The sequence below is a fragment of the Schistocerca nitens genome, chromosome 6, assembly GCF_023898315.1.
Source record: "Schistocerca nitens isolate TAMUIC-IGC-003100 chromosome 6, iqSchNite1.1, whole genome shotgun sequence".
NCBI classification, from domain to species: domain Eukaryota; kingdom Metazoa; phylum Arthropoda; class Insecta; order Orthoptera; family Acrididae; genus Schistocerca; species Schistocerca nitens.
In genome coordinates, this window is record NC_064619.1 from 413868483 (window position 1) to 413892249 (window position 23767).

The 23767-nt window shown below is 38.9% G+C and overlaps 1 protein-coding gene across 1 annotated transcript in view; it reads right to left on the reverse strand.

Moving 5' to 3' along the window:
• The window catches only part of LOC126263682 (non-lysosomal glucosylceramidase), a 257286-nt gene that overhangs the window by 98220 nt on the left and 135299 nt on the right, over positions 1–23767 (reverse strand). The window contains exons 8-9 of the mRNA XM_049960807.1: positions 11084–11219; positions 2831–2956 (exon numbers count right to left, since the gene is read on the reverse strand). Of these exons, the coding sequence (XP_049816764.1) occupies positions 2831–2956; positions 11084–11219 (262 nt within the window). The remainder of the gene's footprint in view (positions 1–2830; positions 2957–11083; positions 11220–23767) is intronic.

Below are 23767 nucleotides of genomic sequence, written 5' to 3' on the forward strand. Positions count from 1 at the left end.
ACTTGGTGGGTAGAGGCGCCAATGCTGTCGGGAACATGCTGCTTCCTTGTTTATGATGGATTTACCGTTTGCTTCTAGTGACTACATTCTCGTTTCTATGGCTCTGTGACTGATGTGATGCCATTGCGAGCACAGTTGGTTTGGATATAAGAAGCATTTGGTTCTCAGTGTCCATCGTTCTGGCGATTACTGAGTGTGCTTGCCATTGTGGTGTATTTATTGAGCAGTGTGCTTTGGATGCTTGACCTTATTATTAGGAGTCTATTGCGCAAGGCTGTGTTTATCCTGTCAGGACTTGTGTTCTGCATTTAAAAAGTTTGTTGTTGTTGGTCACTGAATTGCTCAAATGCATTCATACTTCTCTGCTTAAGTGTTATTGTTTTACGCCCCTCTGAATGGGGAAAATGATAAAGGGCCTTACTATTACTGACCTTCTTGTGTGCCACTGACTTGGTTGTGTTTTTCAGCCACATAATTTGTGCGTTTATTGTAACGAACCAATGTCTGTTTCTGATTAATGTTTCCCTGTGAAATTGAGTGTTAATCTTGTAACGAACACTGTTTGAGATATTTTAATCAGTGTGATGCAGGACATATCCTATTTGTGCCTCACAAGTGGAGAGCGGAGGCGGTTTATTGGCCATGATAATGTGTTGGTAGATGCATTTCACGAGTCCAGGACAGTCACCCGGAGATTTAGAAGTTGTACGTTGTGTTAAGTTAATACTCCTTATTTTAAGCGTAGTGCCCTCATGCAGGAAGTGTATGTGGTTTTGCGCAGATTGCGCGGTATGTTTAGATGACTCTGAATTCACTGTGTTAAGTAGTGTCCTCTGAGGTGCTGAAAGTTGTGGATAGACAGATGTTTTGGACACATTGTATATGCAAATAACTTATGTCCTTATTATGTTGCTGAGTTGCTTGCCCTTTGTGTCACAGGTGGTGCTAATTTCATTAATTTCGCCACTGGTCTTCGCAGAGGCTGCGGGAGGAACCGACCCACTGTGGCAAGCAGTTACATAGTCGCGCCCGCCCATCATAGCAGGCGTTGTTTACTAGCCCGACGCCTTCCTGTACTTGGTGGTGGGAGCGTGTTGACTGGTTTCTTATGGCTTGCAGTCTGGGAAACCGTGCCTTTGGTGTACACGTGGAAGACTTATGTTTTGCTTCCAGTATCCCGGAGTGGCTCTATGTGGGTAATGAGAACGACTTATGTTGTTGGTCGCTCAGGCCGAAAGTAGTTCATTTGCTAAACAGAAGGTGTATATGCATTTCTTTTCCACAATTCTGTAAACATGTTTAGGTGGTTGTGTTTTTTTTTTTTAAGTCAACTGAATTATTGTTCAGAGTTTAATAGTAAGGAAGTGTATTGAATTCTGGTTTCAAGTTGTGTTGATTATGTGGGGAAGCTGCCTTGAACAGACATTTAATTAATTAGTGAACAACTAAATGCTATTTGTGAGTTGAAGTTTATTGTGTTCCTAAACATATTAACGATTATTTTTAGTAGTTCACTTATGCAGTTAGGGGATTTACAAGGCCTGTTGTGTTGTTTCCTTTTAAAAGTATTATCAATGTTATTAATAAAGAAGAGTGTTGTAAAAAAATAAACAGAGAATGAAGTGCCTCAAATCCCTTTGGTCCACACCTTCCGTCATTCACCCTTGGGTGGTATTAACAAACCGTGAAAGCCCATTTCACCATCGACAAAATTGGCTGTTGTACAGGGTGGTTGTAATTGATATTTTGCCACTTGAGAGGGCACCCTTGAATAACAAGTAGTCGTAAGACAATGAAACTTCGTGGAAACATTTGCATGGTTGGTGGTAGAGTAATAATGAATAAACCATTGAAAGAAAAATATTTTAATTTTCACACAAGAGGGTAACAATGGTTAACTGGGTACCATATTCATGTTGAAGGTTACAAACAATGCTCAATGTGATGACCATCTGCATCCTCAACAGCCTGGACACCATTCCACAACTGTTCGCAGCACTTTTCGAATGGTGGATCATGGGATGGTCAGCTGTTGTGCACTGTTTGAAGATCACATACTGAGTCCAGCCTTCTCAGCCATGCCAACAGTAACTTCTTCAACAATTTTTGATGCATTGGCTGTCAGCCTCTCCCCAGTCGCCAGTAAATTCGAACTCCAAATCATGTTCTTCAAGCCCAGTGTGCAAAGAGTACCTCTCCACTTTCCTTTAATGCATTGATACTCAGGAAGAGCAGCAGCACTATTGCTGTTGTTTAAATAACACAGCTTTACCAGTAAAGCCCTGCTCACCTTGTACAGACCCATGCTGACTGTCTGCAACTGTAATGCACACTGATGCTTGTGTTTCAATCCTATGTCACTGTACCAGTACCAGTGCCAGTGCCTAATGGCAACTCATGACAATAACACTACCAATAATGCAAATCCTGCAGTGCACAGCCTGCGCATCATTCCTATAAAGTGGGGTACCCATGCGGTAATTAGTTTTCTGTCTACACTGTTCATGTGAAAGTAATGATAATCATTTTTATGCGCTATTTATAATGTCACTGCATGCAACAGCAAGACACATGTTTGAACATTTTAAACGTTTTATTCATTTCAGTACCTTTACTGTGATTGCAGTTATTGGAACATGTCACCCCCACAATAAATGTGAGCTAAATTTCATTTTCTCAGTCAGTTCTGTCACACACGAACACGAAAGCATCAATTGTGATGTACAGAATTGCTTTACAGACCCAGATTTTCAGAAGCATCAGACTACTTACATAGCGAGATAAAATAGATGATCATGATCAGTGTGGAAATAGTATATTATCTACTTACAAATCTGAAAGGACTGCTTTCTGCCATGCTTCAATTTCATTTTCCCAGCTTGTATAATTATCAAATAAGTATGAACACATTGAAGGTGCTGCATTTCCTTCTTTGCCAAAATATTTTGTGTAGTACCTGTGGGAAAAATTTCATGTTAATACCTCAGTAACAAATATTAAAGTAAAATGAGAGAAACAGTTAAATGAAAAACAACAAATGGAATGACAAAGAAAGGGGAGAGAAGTGCACAACAGCATCCAAATGATGTAAAAAAAAAAAAAAAAAAAAAAAAAAAACATAAGGGTTGTAAAACAAGGGGCTAAATATAAATGGAATGTAAACTGATTAGTTTAGAGACACAATGTGTTAAGCAAGAGGTAAACTTATACAGAAGCATATAGCTAATCAGTCTCTATGATACAGTTGCTGAATTACAGGTTTAGTGGGTGTCCTATTGTATTGCAGAAATTTACTCACAACATGAGACAAAGTTAGAAACAATTGCAAACAAATAGAATGACTGCCCAACACCGACTTGAACTAAACCATCGAACACACAATACTGAAGGTCATAACTGCTGATCCTATTACCACAGCAAGTTGCCAATACAAAATCCAGAGTGCTTGCACTAACAACATCAAGTCTATCTACAAAACGTTAAACTCAATAATACCAGCCTTTGTGTCCAGATTCCACTTGTGAAGTAAATGATTCTAAGAGATCTAAACTGTGTAATTTTGACTGTGGATTTATAACAACTTGATGTGGAAAAGCTTAATGAAATAAATTTTATCTTTAGAATGTCAAAATCCCCCCATGAATGACGAACCTTGGTACTGGCGAGGAGGCTTGCATGCGTCAGTGATACAGATAGCCATACTGTAGGTTCAACCACAACAGAGAGGTATTTGTCCAGAGACCAGACAACTGTATGGTTCCTGAATAAGGCAACAGCCTTTTTATTAGTTGCAAGGACAATAGTGTGGGTGTGACTGACTGATCTCGCCTTGTAACATCTATCAAAATAGCCTTGATATGCTGCTAATGCAAACAGCTGAAAGCAACGGGAAACTACAGCTGTATCTTTCCCTGAGGGTATGCAGCTCTTCTGTATGGTTAACTGATGATAGCATCCTCTTGTAAGATATTCTGGAGGTAAAATAATCCCTCATTCCAATCTCCAGATGGGGGCCACTCAGGAGGATGTCATCAGGGGAAACAAAACTGGCATTCTATGGATTGGAGCTTGGAATGTTACACCCTTTAATCGAGTAGGTAGGTTAGAAAATTTAAAAAGTGAAATGAATAGGCTACAGTTAGAGATAGTGGGAATTAATGAAGTTTGGTGGCAGGAGGAACAGGATTTTTGGTCAGGTGAATACAGGGTTATAAATACAAAATTAGATAGGGGTAATGCTAGAATAGGTTTAATAATAAATAATAAAAAAGGAGCATGGCTAATTAACTACAAACAGCATTGTGAAAGCATTATTGTAGTCAAGACAGACATGAAGCCCTCATTTACTGTAGTAGTAAAAGTTTGTATGCCACCTATATGCACAGACAGTGAAGAAATATATGAGGTAAAAGAAGTTACTCAGATAGTTAAGAGAGACAAAAACTTAATAGTGATGGGGGACTGGAATCCATTTGTAGGAAAAGGAATAGAAGGAAAAATAGTAGTAGAATATTGACTGGGGGAAAGGAATGAAAGAGTAAGTCACCTGTTGTAATTTTGCACAGGGCATAAATTAATGATCACTAATACTTGGTTTACAAATCATGAAACAAAGTTGTACAAGTGGAAGAGACATGGAGATGATGGAAGATTACAGATTGATTGTATAATGTTTAGACAGAGATTAATGAACCAGATTTTAAATTGTAAGACATTTCCAGGGGCAATATGGACTGCGATCACAATTTACTAGTTATGAACTGTAGATTAAAACTGAATAAATAGCAAAAAGGCAGCAAATTAAGGAGATGGGACCTGGATAAGTTGAAAGAACCAGAGGTTGTTGAGAGTCTCAGAAAGAGCATTGGGCAATGGTTGACTACAACAAAGGAAAGGAATATGACAGACGACAAATGGGTATCTTTAAGAGATGAAATAATGATTGCAGACAGGGATCAAATAGGTAAAAAGACAAGGTCTTTTAAAAACCCCTTGGATAACACAGGAGGTACTGAATTTAACTGATGAAAGTAGAAAATATAAAAATGCAGGAAATGAAGCAAACAATAGGGAATACAAACATCTTAAAAATGGGATGTGACAAACCGCAAAACGAATAAGCAGGAATGGGTACAGGACAAACATAAGGATTTAGAAGCATGTATCACTAAGCGAAAGACAGATACCACCTACAGGAAAATTAAAGAGGTCTTTGGAGAAAAGAGAAGCACCTATACGAGTATCAAGAATCCAGATGGAAAACCAGTCCTAAACAAAGAAGGAAAAGCTGAAAGATGAAACGAGTATATAGAGGGTCTATATAAGGTGTAACACTTATATCAATTAGAAGTAGGTTTATATTATGTAAATGTGTATCTGCAATTATGAAGTGTGTATTCTGTGTTATTTAAACTCCTTGATCTGTGGCAAAAAAAAAATTAGAGTTTTGTAATGTATATACGAAAAAAGCAAAAGGATATGTTAAAATGATAAATTACTAGGGAACTAAGCATATTTAGGAGGATGTACATTGCAGTAGTTACTCGGAGATGAAGAAGCTAGCGCACGATAGAGTAGTAACAAGAGTTGCATCAAAACAGTCTTTAGACTGAAGACAGCAACAGCAATAGCAACAACAACAACAACAACAACAACAACAGACTCAAAAGAACTCTTTCTACTTCCAAAGTTAATGAGAGAAATCATGCCAGGATTTGGTAAAATACAAATGCAAAAAACTGAAACAAAATCCCACCTATAAAATGTTCAGAGCATATATAATTTATGAAATAACAGTTTATTCTTACGCCCATCTTTAAGTAGTTGTACATCACCCAAAACTTCTAGTTCATAGTTAGACAGCTTATGAGTAAGACCAATATCAGGTACACTCTAGGTATTGGCTCATACCACATTCACACACATCTGTATGTGAAAATATGTGCACTGACACTGACACTGCTGTTTAATAACTTTTGAGTGATTACAGTGCCTCAAATTCATTATCATTTTACTTTAACTGTGCTGTGATTATCAAGTGGTATGGAACTGTCACTATCACTGAAATTAGTGAGTCTTGGACTCTGTGAAACTCATTATGGACTGGATTAAATGAACTCTCTAAGTTTAAATCTCTCTAATAAATTGCTATGGGACAGTGCTAAGTGCATACTATGGTTTTTGAAGTAAATGTGAATTATGTTTTGTCCCAAACCGAACATTTAACTTTGCCACTGCAATTTTAGTTGCTGGTCTGGTTCTACCCACTAAGATACATTCATAATTGACAACTTGATCACTATTACTAATAATTAAATTTACCATTTAGTTGGGCCCAACCCAGACATATTTCTGAAAATACTTAAAAGTCTTCACAGTTTACCAAAACCATCACCATCATCATCATTTAAGACTGATTATGCCTTTCAGCGTTCAGTCTGGAGCATAGCCCCCTTATAAAATTCCTCCACGATCTCCTATTCAGTGCTAAGATTGGTGCCTCTTCTGATGTTAAACCTATTGCTTCAAAATCATACTTAACCGAATCCAGGTACCTTCTTCTTGGTCTGCCCCGACTCCTCCTACCCTCTACTGCTGAACCCATGAGTCTCTTGGGTAACCTTGCTTCTCCCATGCGTGTAACATGACCCCACCATCTAAGCCTGTTCGCCCTGACTGCTACATCTATAGAGTTCATTCCCAGTTTTTCTTTGATTTCCTCATTGTGAACACCCTCCTGCCATTGTTCCCATCTTCTAGTACCTGCAATCATCCTAGCTACTTTCATATCCGTAACCTCAACCTTGTTGATAAGGTAACCTGAATCCACTCAGCTTTCACTCCCATACAACAAAGTTGGTCGAAAGATTGAACGGTGCACAGATAACTTAGTCTTGGTACTGACTTCCTTCTTGCAGAAGAGAGTAGATCGTAGCTGAGCACTCACTGCATTAGCTTTGCTACACCTCGCTTCCAGTTCTTTCACTATGTTGCCATCCTGTGAGAATATGCATACTAAGTACTTGAAACCATCCACCTGTTCTAACTTTGTCCCTCCTATTTGGCACTCAATCCATTTATATTTCTTTCCCACTGACATTACTTTCGTTTTGGAGATGCTAATCTTCATACCATAGTCCTTACATTTCTGATCTAGCTCTGAAATATTACTTTACAAACTTTCAATCGAATCTGCCATCACAACTAAGTCATCCGCATATGCAAGACTGCTTATTTTGTGTTCACATATCTTAATCTCACCCAGCCAGTCTATTGTTTTCAACATATGATCCATAAATAATATGAACAACAGTGGAGACAGGTTGCAGCCTTGTCTTACCCCTGAAACTACTCTGAACCATGAACTCAATTTACCGTCAACTCTAACTGCTGCCTGACTATCCATGTAAAGACCTTTAATTGCTTGCAAAAGTTTGCCTCCTATTCCATAATCTCGTAGAACAGACAATAACTTCCTCCTAGGAACCCGGTCATATGCCTTTTCTAGATCTATAAAGCATAGATACAATTCCCTGTTCCACTCATAACACTTCTCCATTATTTGCCGTAAGCTAAAGATCTGGTCCTGACAACCTCTAAGAGGCCTAAACCCACACTGATTTTCATCCAATTGGTCCTCAACTAATACTCGCACTTTCCTTTCAACAATACCTGAGAATATTTTACCCACAACGCTGATTAAATAGATACCTCTGTAGTTGTTACAATCTTTTCTGTTTCCATGTTTAAAGATTGGTGTGATTACTGCTTTTGTCCAGTCTGATGGAACCTGTCCCGACTCCCAGGCCATTTCAATTATCCTGTGTAGCCATTTAAGACCTGACATTCCACTGTATTTGATGAGTTCTGACTTAATTTCATCCACCCCAGCTGCTTTATTGCACTGCAATCTATTGACCATTTTCTCCACTTCCTCAAATGTGATCCTATTTCCAGCATCATTCCTATCCCATTCTACCTCGAAATCTGAAACATTACTGATCGTATTTTCACCTACATTGAGCAACTCTTCAAAATATTCCCTCCATCTGCCCAAGGCATCCACAGGATTCACCATCAGTTTTCCTGACCTGTCTTTCTTACCTCCCTTTCGAAGACTGCTAATTACACTCCAGAATGGTTTTCCAGCAGCTTGACCCATAGTCCCCAACTTGTATCCAAAGTCTTCCCAAGATTTCTTCTTGGATGCTGCAATTATCTGTTTGGCTTTGTTTCTTTCTTCAACATAACTTCCTCTGTCTACCTGAGTTCTAGTATGTAGCCATTTTTGATACGCCTTCTTTTTCCTTTTACAGGCTACCTTGACTGTGTCATTTCACCAAGCTGTTTGCTTCATCCTACTTTTACACACTACTGTTCCAAGACATTCTTTAGCCACTTCTAGTACTGTGTCCCTGTACCTTGTCCATTCCTTTTCCAATGACTGTAATTGACTACATTCAACTAACTGGTACCTTTCTGAGATCGCTGTCATGTACTTGTGCCCGATTTCCTTATCCTGAAGTTTCTCCGCTCTTATCCTCCTACATATGGACCTGACCTCCTGCACTTTCGGCCTCACAATACCAATTTCACTGCAGATTAGATAGTGATCAGTGTCATCAAAGAATCCCCTGAATACACGTGTGTCCCTCACAGCCTTCCTGAATTCCTGATCTGTTATTATATAGTCAATTAGAGGTCTGGTTCCCCTGCCTTCCCAAGAATACCAACGTTCTTATGTTTAAAAAAGGAGTTTGTGATTACTAAGCCCATACTGGCACAGAAATCCAAGAGTTGTTTCCCGTTGGCCTCCATATCCTCTCCAAATTTACCCATAACCTTTTCATACCCTTCTGTTCGATTTCCAATCCTGGCATTAAAATCACCCATGAGCAGAACACTATCCTTGTCCTTTACTCTAACAACTACATCACTGAGTGCCTCATAAAAACTATCCATCTTATCTTGATCTGTCCCTTCACAATGCGAATATACTGACACAATCCTAATTTTCTTGCTAGACACTGTCAAATCTATCCACATCAGTCGTTCGTTTACATACCTTATTGCAACTACGCTGGGTTCCATTTCTTTCCTGATGTAAAGCCCTACACCCCATTGTGCTATTCCTGCTTTGACTCCTGATGGGTAGACCTTGTATTCTCCCACTTCCACTTCTTTCTCACCCCTTACCCGAATGTCACTAACAGCTCAAATGTCCAGCCCCATCTTACTTGCAGCCTCTGCCAGCTCTACCTTCTTCCCAGAGTAGCCCCCATTGATATTAATAGCTCCCCCATCTCATTACCATTTGTTTGCCAAGTTGTATCTTGGGAGTCCCTGGTTTGTCAGTTAGATGTGGGATTCCGTCACCTCCAAAACATTAAACTTAATTTATTCAGTTGAATTTTTCACTAGACATAACAGTAATTGCCTCGGGTTTAGTTCCAGCAAGAGAAAATTTTGGGTCATGTAATTCTTAACCACATTAGATGTGCAGTCTGATGTTTTGAAAATGAGTTCAAGTCTAGCAACGTGGTATGAAAATGTACCCTCTATAACAGAACACACCAGATCACTGCTATTCTCATCTTTGGTATTAAGAAAACTTCTTATGTTTGGTGAAACAGTAGCATTAATAGCATTCCTATCTATGGCTGTTTTCACATCGTCTTTAAAATCACCCTCTCTTTTACGTGTGGCACAAAATTCTCCAGTACACTATGTGCAACAAACACGTTCATTGTTACTGTCATTACACTAATTCAAAAATTTGTATTCCTGTTGCAGGTTAATATTAAACACACACTTTCTTTTGCCCATTGCTAAATGATGACACACAAGATGAAGATGAAATGACCAAAAATGTGTACACCAGCGCACACAAAAACAATATAAACATTTTGCCCTTTGTGTTTTCAAATGACCTAGTGAAAGGTAGTTGTGGATGCAGTAGCCATGACTTCCCATCAACTTCAGTGCTTGCTCTGCGGTCGCCCGAGTATGGCATGGCTGTAAGAGTTGGTTTGAAAATATTACATCTAAAATTTTTTAAAAAAATCCTTACCAGTCATAGCATTCTCAAATGCTTGACATTTTTTACAATCTTTGACATTACCTTGGACAGTTCTGAAAAATCAGAGATGTCCAGGCTAAAATCTACCAAAGCCTACTAATAATAAAACTTAATGACAAATAAATGTGTTTGTTAGTTCAATAGGAATTGTGTTGTTATTTACACCTTTGAGCAAAACACAGTTGAGCACTCACTTAAGACTTTCAGTTCTGTGGCAATCAAAAGTGGACTACTGAGGAGACAATACAAAAACCAAGTAAGTATCTCTACAGAGTGTGTGCTGATATGAGAACTCCAGGCACATTAAAACTGTGTGTCAGACATAGACTTTAAGCTGGGACCTTTACGTTTTGTAGGCAAGTGCTTCCAGGAGTCAGAGTGAAGTTTGGATGATAAAAGAGAACTGACAGAAGTAAAGATGTGAGGCGAGATCATGAGTCATGCACATATTGCACGATGTGTGATTTTCAGTACTTACTTAAGTCTTTTAAAACGTTCTCATGCAATTGACTATAAAGGTACTGTTAAGGAAAACTACAGCTTGTCTAAAACTACAACTTTGAGTTATATGACACTGAAGTCTACATTATGGAAACTATGCCAGATTTTCAATGATTAAAAAATTTCTCATGCACTGACTGCACCAGCTCAGTTTCTTTAAAATATTTCTCCTGATATGTGTAAGCCAGTCTCCAAGTTATTAAGTATTTGTCATCATTTTGAAATTTATTAACTAAGGAGCTCTACATGTCTTGCTACAAACTCTCTTCTCATAATAGATCATTTAACATGACTTACAGGCTATTATTTTCCATTTGCTACCTCGCAATCTATGTCTATAATCATACTTTTTTTTCTTTTTCAGGATACATCACTAAATTAAGAATAAAGTTTGTGAATGACAGTCGTCTAATTTCGAAATGTTTCAGTGTATTTGTCACCCACTGTGTATAAGAAAGTGAGAGCAATAGAGAATAAAGTAGAACAACACAATATTAATCTTACCTGTAGTATTCCTTGGCCTTTCCATGGAAATGTATTTTTGGCATATCCCAGACAAGGGCAAATTCCACTTCCCTGGACTCACATTTTGGAACTGTGGTCTTTGCACATACTGCAGAAGCCAATTGTTTTCCTTTCTCTAAAATATTTAATATCAGTTATAAGTAACACATCTTAGAACCCAAGATTAAGAAAGGAAGATAACATTGCAAGTAAAGATGCAAGGAAGAGAGATGTACCTAAGCTGTGGCTAGGATGGACAAATTACATTCATTAATGTGGATGTGTAGCACTTTACTCCAGTGTCACTGAATTACAAGGAAAAAAACCCTCTACCCCTTTTTCAACTTCTTTAAACCCATGCTTCAACAACAATAACAACAACAACATCGTAACACATAGCTGTCTCTACTTTAACTGTTTTTGTGATCCCAGTCTAGCAAGAAGTTTCTGTCTTTTAACTGGCAGCTTGTCTACTGTATTGTAACACCTTGTAGTCACCACTTTGGTACACACTTAAACTTACTTAATAACTTTCCAGAAGTTTTACTCTTTCCTTTGCCATACAGTGATAAATTTGAAGAATGGAAATGTATGGAACAGACCTTCAGTGAAGAAACTCTACCCCCCACCCCCCCCCCCCACCCCTTTTGTACACACACACACACACACACACACACACACACACACTACTTGAAGAAAGAGTCACTGGGCAAATTATACAACACAATGTTTACAGAATTTTTTGGTAGGATTCTAAACTTTATCTAGCCATACATTCATTTACATGTATGTTTCCAGCAATTCATACTCAGATTTCTTTGTTTCCCCTGACTAAATACATTTGTGGAGAATTATCTTCTTTTTCAGTAGAATCTCTGTGTAATGTGTTTCCTGATGCAGTTGGAACAAAAGACTTTCACAGTATTCAGCAGTTACTGTTTTATGCTTCAGAGTTAATCAGCAAGGAGAACACTTTTTATAACTGGAAAAATGGTGGCTAAAACCATTCTCATTAAGGAAATCAACTTTGCCTTTTTTGTGTACCCCTTCTGGCTTCCACTCACTCACTACTTTGACTGCTGTTTCATTTCTTGCATCAAGACTATATCTCATTCAATGTAACTGATTGGTGTGCAAAATCAGTTGGCTTCCTCTAAAAACAGTTCAAAAATTGCTCAGAAATTTGATTTTGGTCAGGAGTCAACAAATGCAGCAAATATCATTCTCTGACTTAATTCTATGTATAAGACATACTGTAATCTTTCTTTAAATATGCCAGTAGAACCAGCTACTGCATTCAACTTCAACTTTCAATTATCTAATACCACACAGTGTGTGCTTGTGTGGCTGCAGTTTTGTGCAATCCATCAGGGGGGAAAAACTTCAAGAAATAAAGAGCCATGTTTCGGGCTTAATTGGCCAGAATTTGATGACGGCACTAATTTCTGTTGATCCATTCGAATGAAACACACACCCAACAAGAATTCTTTAAAAAGTCATATACACAAAACTGCCTTGGAAGATTATCTTTGTGTTTACTGTGCAAAATGTATTAAGATAACAAAACAAATTTTATTGTTATCAATGCCACATCTGTGTAACACAAAGAAATTTTCTCCTTATCATAGTAAGTTTACATTCCACATATCATATTCATAACTAATATTATGGTGTGGTACATGACTTCAATTAAAACTTCCAGTCTGAGAGGCTGGAGCTGGTATAAAACTTTTTCCTGATGTTCTGTGTTCAACTGTCGGGACATCTTCGAAAGTATTATGCAGTCAGTAATGAAATGTCAGGAAACAGTTTTATACCTCAGCCATGGACTCTCACTCCAGGAGTTTTAATCTCAATAAACACTAACCATTAAAGCATACACTGTATGATAGGAGTATGTCATCAGTTTCAGATAGTATACAATTGTCAAAAGATTTTGTACGTACTTCTCATATTGCTGGCAGTGAGGACATTACCTGTAACTATGAAATTCATTTCTGTCTATGCTCACATGAACTGAAACTCCCTGGCAGATTAAAACTATCTGCCAGACTGGGATTTGAACCTCGGATCTTTGCCTTTCACAGGCTTCCTGACTTATGACCCATCCTAATACTTCTGCCGGAACCTCATATCCTACCTGCAAACTCCACAGAAGTTATCCTGCATAAGCTGCAGGATTAGCACTCCTACAAGAAAGGATACAACAGAGACATGTCTTAACCACAGCAGGGGGATGTTTATGGAATGAATTTTTCATTTTTTGCAGCCAAGTGTGTGCTGGTATGAAACTTTCTGACAGATTGAAACTGAGTGCTGGATCAGGACTCAAACCTGGGACCTTTGCAGTTCATGGGCAAGTGCTCTAAAGCTGTGAGGACAGGTCATGACTCATGCATGAGAAGCTCTGTCAGTAGAGCACTTGCCAATGGAAGACAGAGATCACATGTCTGAGCCCTGGAGCACTACACAGTTTTAATCTGCACAGAAGTTTCATATAAAAGCACACCCTGCTGCAAAGTGGAAAAAATTCATTCTCACATAAACTGTGTCATGGCTATACCAGTTCTGATCAGCTAAACATTGCCAATTTCTTATGAATACTTGTTAACCAAAGGATGTTTTGGAATATGCTGGGTGGGTCTTAACAGTTACACAAGGCTTGTGGACTGCAGTTTATTTACTAGTCTTGTTTAATTCCTTATAAATGTCTGCCTCAGTTACTTTGAAACTATGCTATATATATGCAATACATTCTGCATAACTTATGCAGAACAGTAAAACACTATGCCTAGCCATAACATCCACATTTTTCACTAAAATCTGTTTATCAAGATGTGGATAATGGCATAGTGTTTTAATTTGGAAACATTATCTATGATCAACAGCTGATATATTCTTGCAGTAAAACGCCAGTTCTTACTCGGAACAACGCAATACAAAGCTGCATAAATTTTATAAAACATTACCATAACTGTTCAAAATGTGTAAGTGATGCCACTTGGTTGTTTATAGGAAGAAACATAATGTATATATACACATCTGTTCTGAGTGCCACTCTTGTCACTTTGAGTAAATAAGAAAATCAAGTGGTATGGATTCAGCACAGCTTTACTGTCAAATAACTCCCCTAATATGGATCCTTCATGTTATATATGCAACAGGTGCAGACCGTATACAAAACACTTGTAGACTGTCATGATCTGCCAAATCTTGTACTTATGAAGTGTTTGCATAGTGAAACATTAAATAGTTTTCCAGTGTTGCATTTGGGTATCTACTGGCTCCCTGAATTTTCTGTAAAAAGGAGATCACTTGCTTTCTCTTCAATGCAAAGTGTGTCTACCTATCCATAAAACTGTACCCACATGAATTTTTCTACATCTGGGGCTACAAGTCTGAAAGACCTCAGTTTGACTTACACAATCCCATTAATAACTTTGAACACCCATCCAGCTGATACTAACTAGATAATCTACAATGATATCACAAAAAATTAAAAGAAAAATGAATAACCAAAAAAACTACTACTCTGATCACAACATGGCACCAACCCCATGAACATAATCTACAACTAATCCCTCATAATGGGTAACTTTCAGCTATAGTGGATCTCAATTTCACTAAAATATCAACAAACTGCTAACATCTCTTGTACTACTGCTCACATGAGGAGGGGACTCTAGCTGCTGGGGTGTTTTTATATGCTGAACACAGATCTGTAGTAAAAATAATAGCTCATCATAGGATGCAAGTTCAATAATAAAAATATATTTAACAGTGGGGTGGCAAGTAACTACTCGCTACTGGGTTGCTGTGGCTGGACTGTCTGTCCTAATTGTCAGACAGAGCTTGTACCCCACAGCCTCCTACTAGGTCCTCTAGGTTTCTTATCATTTAATATTTATACTGAATTGCAGTGTTCAGTTATTGTTTTTTACATTGTCCCATAAGAAGCACAATAATTCACAGGTTCTCTTGACAGTAGTTAGTGGCATAACTGCCTAACAGCCCAAAAGGGAGCATTTAAAATTTAAGGAGCACTATGGTACACCAAGACATACTTCTGTCTATGTAATCCCACTCCAATTGGAGTGTTACAGCTGTCCTCGAGGCTACTTGCTAATGACTGTTTGTCCCAAGCACCATCTTCATCTTCAATGCACTGGAATCATGCCATTGTCTGTCAGTGTCGCATCATCACTGGATTCACCTCTAAGTTCATACTACACCACCAGTATGCGAGGAGCAATACACCATCAGCATGCCAAGAGCAAGGTTCCAAGTTTTGTAAAGATGGCATTGATCTCTCAATGTACATTACATATCTCAGACTATGAAGTACAAATCATCTGACACAAATACTGACAATCAGATGAGGAGCCACAATGGTGAGCTGTGATTAATCTCAAAGGAAGAAAACTGACAACTGGCACAAGGGAATGAGGTTAACTTTTGACACGACCTCAATTTTGTCACAAATTGTAATTATCGTCAGCAGTGTTTAATGAGTGGTCTCTGGCTTACCACCTGCAGATGCAAATGGGTTTCTGCAACATTCAACTTGCCCCATTCCAGCATGGTAAACAACAAACATAGGTAGTGCATACCTTCTTAGCAACACAGGGGGCCATGTGCTTGGGCATACTGAGGGTGTGGTGTGAAGATGTATTCAAGCCAGTGATAGCACAGCAGTGAATTAGTCACAAGGGTATGACTCCAACTGCCCACCATAGTGCTGTAGGTGGGAAAGTGATAAGGGTATCATGAACTGCGACATGAAGATGGTAGTAAGTCTTGTTATAAATTCATGCAGAACAAACATCTAAACCTGGTAATAACAATGAATGTAATAAGGTCTGCCATTATGTAAAAACATTTAAAAAGGCACACCATCTTTAACTGATTATTTTTATATTTTTACTATGTATTGTTGACAATGCGATGGAAAGTGTTTGGAATACATGCATTTAGTCTGAAAATAGCCACTGGCTGGTCGAAACTGGTTATGGCACTGTAATAATATCATGAGATTGTGTGTGTGTGTGTGTGTGTGTGTGTGTGTGTGTGTGTGTGTGTGTGTGTGTGTGTGTGTGTTTATAAAAACCCTAAAAGAACATAACCAGTCAAATACTTAATGTCCCATAACAGTACATAATTTTTTTCATGTACTGCACTTTGCCAATTTGTTAACTACACATGTTATCATCCATGAATATGACACCCTATAGTACTAATATGAAGGCCAGGAAGGCTTTGCAGAGATTTTTTAACCTTTGTATTATAATCATGTTTTTAAGGACGGAGTTATATTGCTAATGACACACTACATCTTCAATTAAATGGAAAACTGTGCTTTAGTCACAAAATAAGATGCACTCTGTTACATTGTTGAGCAGTGTAAGAAATATGTAACCACCAGATTAAAGAATCATCTTTCACAAGCTATGACCATAAATTCTAAGAAATTTTGATATCGTTCATCTCTGTTTGTTCCTGAAATCTAAAAAGTTGGGGTGCATAACAAAAACCCGAGAGGCCGCCAACACACAGGCACAACCACTGGCTAGGCAACCCTCAGTTCTGAGCACCAGTCATCAGATGGCATCCTCAAATTCAGACCACTTTCTGCTTCCATGCCATGTCTATCTGTGCACGGCACTAGTCCACCAATGACGTTACCCATCACTAAAGTGAGTGCTGGTTTCCATCAACTACACTGCTTCCACCTTGTACTGGCAGAGATGGAAATCTCTCCACTGACAGGCAAAAATATGATGCACTGCACAAACACTCACACTTACAATCTTGCAGTTAGACAATTCACTTCAGTTCCTGCAGCCAACTTAGCACAGCTCGTGCAATTAAACAATGGAACACAGTTCTTCTACAAGTTATGTTGATATGGTCACATTCTGATGAAGCAGTCGCTATCTATGGAGAAATAGGATCATTAACTAAGTGTCTGCACAATTACATTCAGTTGTACTGAAAATCTCGTAGACTGCCAAGAGACAGCAAAGTCAGTCAGATTTGATTGTATTGGGTTTAGGACATCAAGTGTCATTTATCAAACTGTGCCAAAGTAATGCATCATTTTGTAACATAGTCGTAATAAATGTTATTGGTCACTTCTTACTTTGTTGCCACATTTCTATTATAATGCTGCCCTGTCAAGCAAGTGTTTAAGCAGCTAGTTATAGTGTGCAACCTGACACCTTTACAGAATTATAGCACTAAAACCATTTTGGAATGAAGAAGCATGCAGTCACAACATTTCTGACAAGTTGAAACAAAATTAATAACATATGACACAGATCATGTACACCAGAATCGAAATCAAAAATTTCAATTATGCGATACCCAAACTGTAGCTTTTTGCATGTGCTAGTTATGTGCCATGGGCAGAGATAGCTGGGTGTGTTTGGAATTTATTCTTCTGGAAAGCTTTTTACTCAGTATTGTGCTGACAAACACTAATTCCTTGACTGATTATCTTGAGTACTCAGGCTAGCCAATTGGTCACAAATTACAATCCTTGCTTAACTTGGGTGCGAGTCTGTCTTTCTTGTTTCTTACAGTCCATCAGGTATGATCAAATTTTTTATAAAAGAAGAATACACCAGAGGAATCACAATGTCAAAGTTTTAGCTGCTAAGTAATTTTTTAACAAATGCCTAAAACTGCCTGGCAGTTGGCAAATTGTACACCTCTGCCAATAGCTGTAGCAGACAGAGTGTGCACAACATAGAGGGCACATAGTCTTAGTTGACTGCACATTAGTAAACAAATAACACAGTACAACATTATCATAATTTGCGAATTTTAAAATTTTTAAAAAATCGTAACAATTACCAGTGGCTGCTAATAGCTTCTGTCTTTGTGCAGGTTACAGAGTTTCACACTATCATGGAATCCAATCAATGTTTTCGACCTTGCAGCGATGAAATATGAAGAATGCGGTATGCAACTGAAATCACCTACTTCTCCTGAAGAACTGTTGTTGTTGTTGTTGTTGTTGTTGTAGTTTTCAGTCTAAAGAAAATCCTATGCGAGACTCTTCACCTCTGAATAACTACTACAACACACATTCTTCTGGATCTACTAACTGTATTCATCTCTTGGTCTCCCTCCACAATTTGTAACCCCCACACTTCCCTCCAATACTAAATTTGTGATCCCTCGAAGTCTCAGAACATGTCCTATTAACTGATCCCTTCTTTTGGTCAAGTTGTGCCACAAATTTCTTGTCTTCCCAATTCGATTCAGTACCTTCTCATTAGTTATGTGATCAACCTATCTAATCTTCAACATTCTTCTGTAGCACCACATTTCAAAAGCTTCTATTCACTTTTTATCTGAATTGCTTATTGTACACATTTCACTTCGGTATAAGGCTACACTCCAGACAAATACCTTCAGAAATGACATCGAAACATTTAAATCTGTATTTGATGTTAACAAATTTCTTTTCTTCAGAACTGGTTTTCTTGTCATCGTGAGTCTACACTTATATCATCTCTTCTTCAGCCTTCATCAGTTATTTTGCTGCCCAAATAGCAAACTCATCTACTACTTTAATTGTCACATTTCCTAATCTTATGCATAATTCCCTTAGCATCACCTGATTTAATTTGATTACATTCAATTATTCTTGTTTTGCTTTTGTTCACATTCATCTTACACCTTCCTTTCAAGACACTGTCCATTCCATTGAACTGCTCTTCTAACTCATTTGCTGTCTCTGACAGAATTATTTTTATTTCCTCTCCCTGAACTTTAATTCTTACTCCAAATTCTTGTTTGGTTTCCATTACTGCTTGTTCAATGTACAGATTGAATAACATCAGGGATAGGCTACAATCCTGTCTCACTCCCTTCTCTACCACTGTTTCCCTTTCATGCCCCTCAATTCTTATAACTGCCATCAATTGCCATCTAATTTCTGTACAAGTCATATAGAGCCTTTTGCTCCTTGTATTTTACTCCTGCTACCTTCAGAATTTCAAAGAGAGTATTCCCGTCAACAATGTCAAATGCTTTCTCTAAGTCTAAAAATGCTATAAACATAGGTTTGCCTTCCCTTTAACTTATTTTATAGGATAAGTCATAGGGACAGTATTGCCTCACATGTTCCTATATTTCTCCAGAATCTTCCCTCAGGTTGGTTTTCACAATATTTTTTTGTTCTTGTAAAGAATTCATTTTAGTATTTTGCAACCATTACTTATGAAACTGTCAGCAACTGCTTTCTTTGAAATTTGAAATACTACATGCTTCTTGAATTCTGAGGGTATTTCGCCTATTTCATATATCATACACACCAGATGGAGTAGTTCTGTCAAGTGTGGCTCTACCAAGGCTATCAGTAGTTCTGATGAGATATTGTCTACCCCTGGGGCCTTGTTTTGACTTAGAACTTTCAGAGCTCTGTCAAATTCCCCTCACAGTATCACATCTCCCATTTCATTTTCATCTGTATCCACTTCCCTTCTTATAACATTGTCTTCAAGCGCATCTCCCTTGTATAAACCTTCTACATACTCCTTCCACTTTCAACTTTCAGTTCTGTGCTTAGGATTGGATTTCCGTCTGAGCTTTTGACATTCAAACAGCTGCTTCTCTTTTCCTCAAAAACCTGTAATTTTCCTGTACGTGGTATCTATCTTTCTCTTAGTGAAATATGGTTCTAAATTCTTATATTTGTTCTCCAGCCATTCCTGCTTTGCCATTTTGCACTACCTTGCAATCTTATTTCTTAAAAGTTTGTATTCCCTTTCACCTGCTTCATTTACTGTATTTTTAAATTTGCTCCTTTCATCAATTAAATTCAATATCTCTTGCATTATCAAAGGATTTCTTCTATGTCCTGTATTTTTACCTATTTGATACTCTGTTGCCTTCACTAATTGATCTCTTAAACCTATCCACTCATCATCTCCTGTATTCCCTTCCCTTGTTCTAGTCAAATGTTACCTAATCCATCTTGGAAATTCTCAACTACCTCAGACTTTTTCACTTATCCTGGTCCCATCTCCTGAATTTCCTACCTTATTTTTTCCCATTTCTTCAGCTTTAATCTACAATTCATAACCAACAGATGGTGACTCCATATCACCTCTATAAATGTCTTACAATTTAAAACCTGGTTCATAAATCTCTGTCTAATCATTATACACTCCTGGAAATGGAAAAAAGAACACATTGACACCGGTGTGTCAGACCCACCATACTTGCTCCGGACACTGCGAGAGGGCTGTACAAGCAATGATCACACGCACGGCACAGCGGACACACCAGGAACCGCGGTGTTGGCCGTCGAATGGCGCTAGCTGCGCAGCATTTGTGCACCGCCGCCGTCAGTGTCAGCCAGTTTGCCGTGGCATACGGAGCTCCATCGCAGTCTTTAACACTGGTAGCATGCCGCGACAGCGTGGACGTGAACCGTATGTGCAGTTGACGGACTTTGAGCGAGGGCGTATAGTGGGCATGCGGGAGGCCGGGTGGACGTACCGCCGAATTGCTCAACACGTGGGGCGTGAGGTCTCCACAGTACATCGATGTTGTCGCCAGTGGTCGGCGGAAGGTGCACGTGCCCGTCGACCTGGGACCGGACCGCAGCGACGCACGGATGCACGCCAAGACCGTAGGATCCTACGCAGTGCCGTAGGGGACCGCACTGCCACTTCCCAGCAAATTAGGGACACTGTTGCTCCTGGGGTATCGGCGAGGACCATTCGCAACCATCTCCATGAAGCTGGGCTACGGTCCCGCACACCGTTAGGCCGTCTTCCGCTCACGCCCCAACATCGTGCAGCCCGCCTCCAGTGGTGTCGCGACAGGCGTGAATGGAGGGACGAATGGAGACGTGTCGTCTTCAGCGATGAGAGTCGCTTCTGCCTTGGTGCCAATGATGGTCGTATGCATGTTTGGCGCCGTGCAGGTGAGCGCCACAATCAGGACTGCATACGACCGAGGCACACAGGGCCAACACCCGGCATCATGGTGTGGGGAGCGATCTCCTACACTGGCCGTACACCACCGGTGATCGTCGAGGGGACACTGAATAGTGCACGGTACATCCAAACCGTCATCAAACCCATCGTTCTAACATTCCTAGACCGGCAAGGGAACTTGCTGTTCCAACAGGACAATGCACGTCCGCATGTATCCCGTGCCACCCAACATGCTCTAGAAGGTGTAAGTCAACTACCCTGGCCAGCAAGATCTCCGGATCTGTCCCCCATTGAGCATGTTTGGGACTGGATGAAGCGTCGTCTCACGCAGTCTGCACGTCCAGCACGAACGCTGGTCCAACTGAGGCGCCAGGTGGAAATGGCATGGCAAGCCGTTCCACAGGACTACATCCAGCATCTCTACGATCGTCTCCATGGGAGAATAGCAGCCTGCATTGCTGCAAAAGGTGGATATACACTGTACTAGTGCCGACATTGTGCATGCTCTGTTGCCTGTGTCTATGTGCCTGTGGTTCTGTCAGTGTGATCATGTGATGTATCTGACCCCAGGAATGTGTCAATAAAGTTTCCCCTTCCTGGGACAATGAATTCACGGTGTTCTTATTTCAATTTCCAGGAGTGTATAATCAATCTGAAACCTTCCAGCATCTCTAGGTCTCTTCCATGTATACAACCTTCTTTTATGAATCTTAAACCAAGTGTTAGTAATGATTAAACTATGCTCTGTGCAAAATTCTATGAGACGGCTTCTTGTTTCATTCCTTTCCACCTGTCCATATTCACCTACTATTTCTCCTCCTCTTCCTTTCCCTAATACCAAAATCCAATCACCCATCACTATCAAATTTTTGTCTCCTTTAACTATCCAAATAATTTATTTTTACCTCATCATACATTTCTTCAATCTCCTCATCAACTGTAGAGCCAGCTGGCATGTAAACTTTTACTACTGTGGTGGGTGTGGGCTTCATGTGTATCTTGGCTGCTATAATGCATTCACTATGTTGTTTATAGTAGCTTCTCAGTGTTCCTATTTTTTTTTATTCATTATTAAACCTACTCCTGCTTAGTCTCTATTTGATTTGGTATTTATAACCTGCTTCATCTGACCAGAAATTCTGTTCCTACCGCCACTGAACTTCACTAATTCCCACTACACTTAACTTCAATATAGCCATTTCATTTTTTAAATTTTCTAACCTATCTGCCTGATTAAATGATGTAACATTCCACAGTCCAGTCCGTAGGATGCCAGTTTTAATTTTCCTGATGGTGATATCCTCCTGAATAGTCCCTGCCTGGAGATCCAAATGAGGGATTATTTTACCCAAAAGGACGCCATCATCATTTAACCTGCAGACCTACATGTGTGTCATTTATTAATTAATTTCTTGACAATCATTCGACTGATGTGGAAACATTAGAAGACACAGGAAATAACTGACGATTCTGCGAATTGTGGTCCGGACAACCACTGTTATGCTTTAACGTCCAGAAATGAAATACAGTAACTTTCTAGCCCAAAGAAAATGTGCAAAGAAAAGGCTGCAAATCTTTTGGTTACATGTAGGAGGGAGAAAAAACAAGTTTAAGCAGCGTGCAAAGTTGGTTTCATTTCATAAAATCTGAAGACAAATTTTATAATGGAATAAAGATTTATGAGAAGTATGAAATATGTGCCACAATGAAACTCACAAGATTTAGAACTTTTTGGGAGAGTCAATGCACCTTTACCGAGAGAGATCTACAAGACTGGACTCTCTTAACTGCAATGAGATGAACATTACTAATTTCCAGGCTTCTTCAACCTGGTTAAATAGATTTAGGAAATTATATGGAAAAGAAAGTCTTTCAATTACGAAGTTTGCCCCCCAAATAAATGTGTAGAGGAGATGTCATTAACATGTATTACTATGGAGAAATTCACAGCTAATATGACGATGAAGCTTCTGTTATTCCCTCAGTCAGTCAGCTTCCATGCGAGAACTGCCTGGAAACTGCACTTTATGATTTTGAGCTTGTGCAGTCTATGAATGGTATGACCCGTTTGTATACAACAATTCCAGTCATAAGTGTTAGTAGATTGCGGTTTTCTGCAGCTTTATACCTGTATTCAGAAACAGAAACAAAAATTAATGAAAGGATTGTTCACTTGCAAAAATTTTGTATCTACATAGCAAAACCTGGAAAAATGGGAGAGAAGAATTTTCAATGTTACATACAGAATGTCTTTTACCATATGCATAACTCACTGTCTTTGCAATCTCTTGGCCTGGACATAACACCACATCTGCCTTCAAGACAATGATGAAAGGACTGTTAGTATAATGTAGATTCCACCCAGAACTAATAGTGTGATTCATTCTCTTGATAAAAATATTTTTCAACACCATAATGCATTTTTCAGAAAATTGTCAGACAACAATTTTTGATAGCCCTTTCTCATTTCAGGTTTATCAGTGGAACAGTACTGTCAAATCAGTCATTTCTGCATTATCAGTTTGTGTCATCACATTTTACAAATCAGATCAAATATCCCTGCTATGTAGCACAGTATGTAGAACAATGGCCATGACATTTTCTTACTCCAACTTAATTCTATACAAAAAAAAACTAGTAATTTCTGTAAAGTGCCTTAATGCAGTAATTTTTTTTATTTATCAGATGTGCCTGGTGTCAGAAAAATGTTTGTTTTAATCACCCGATG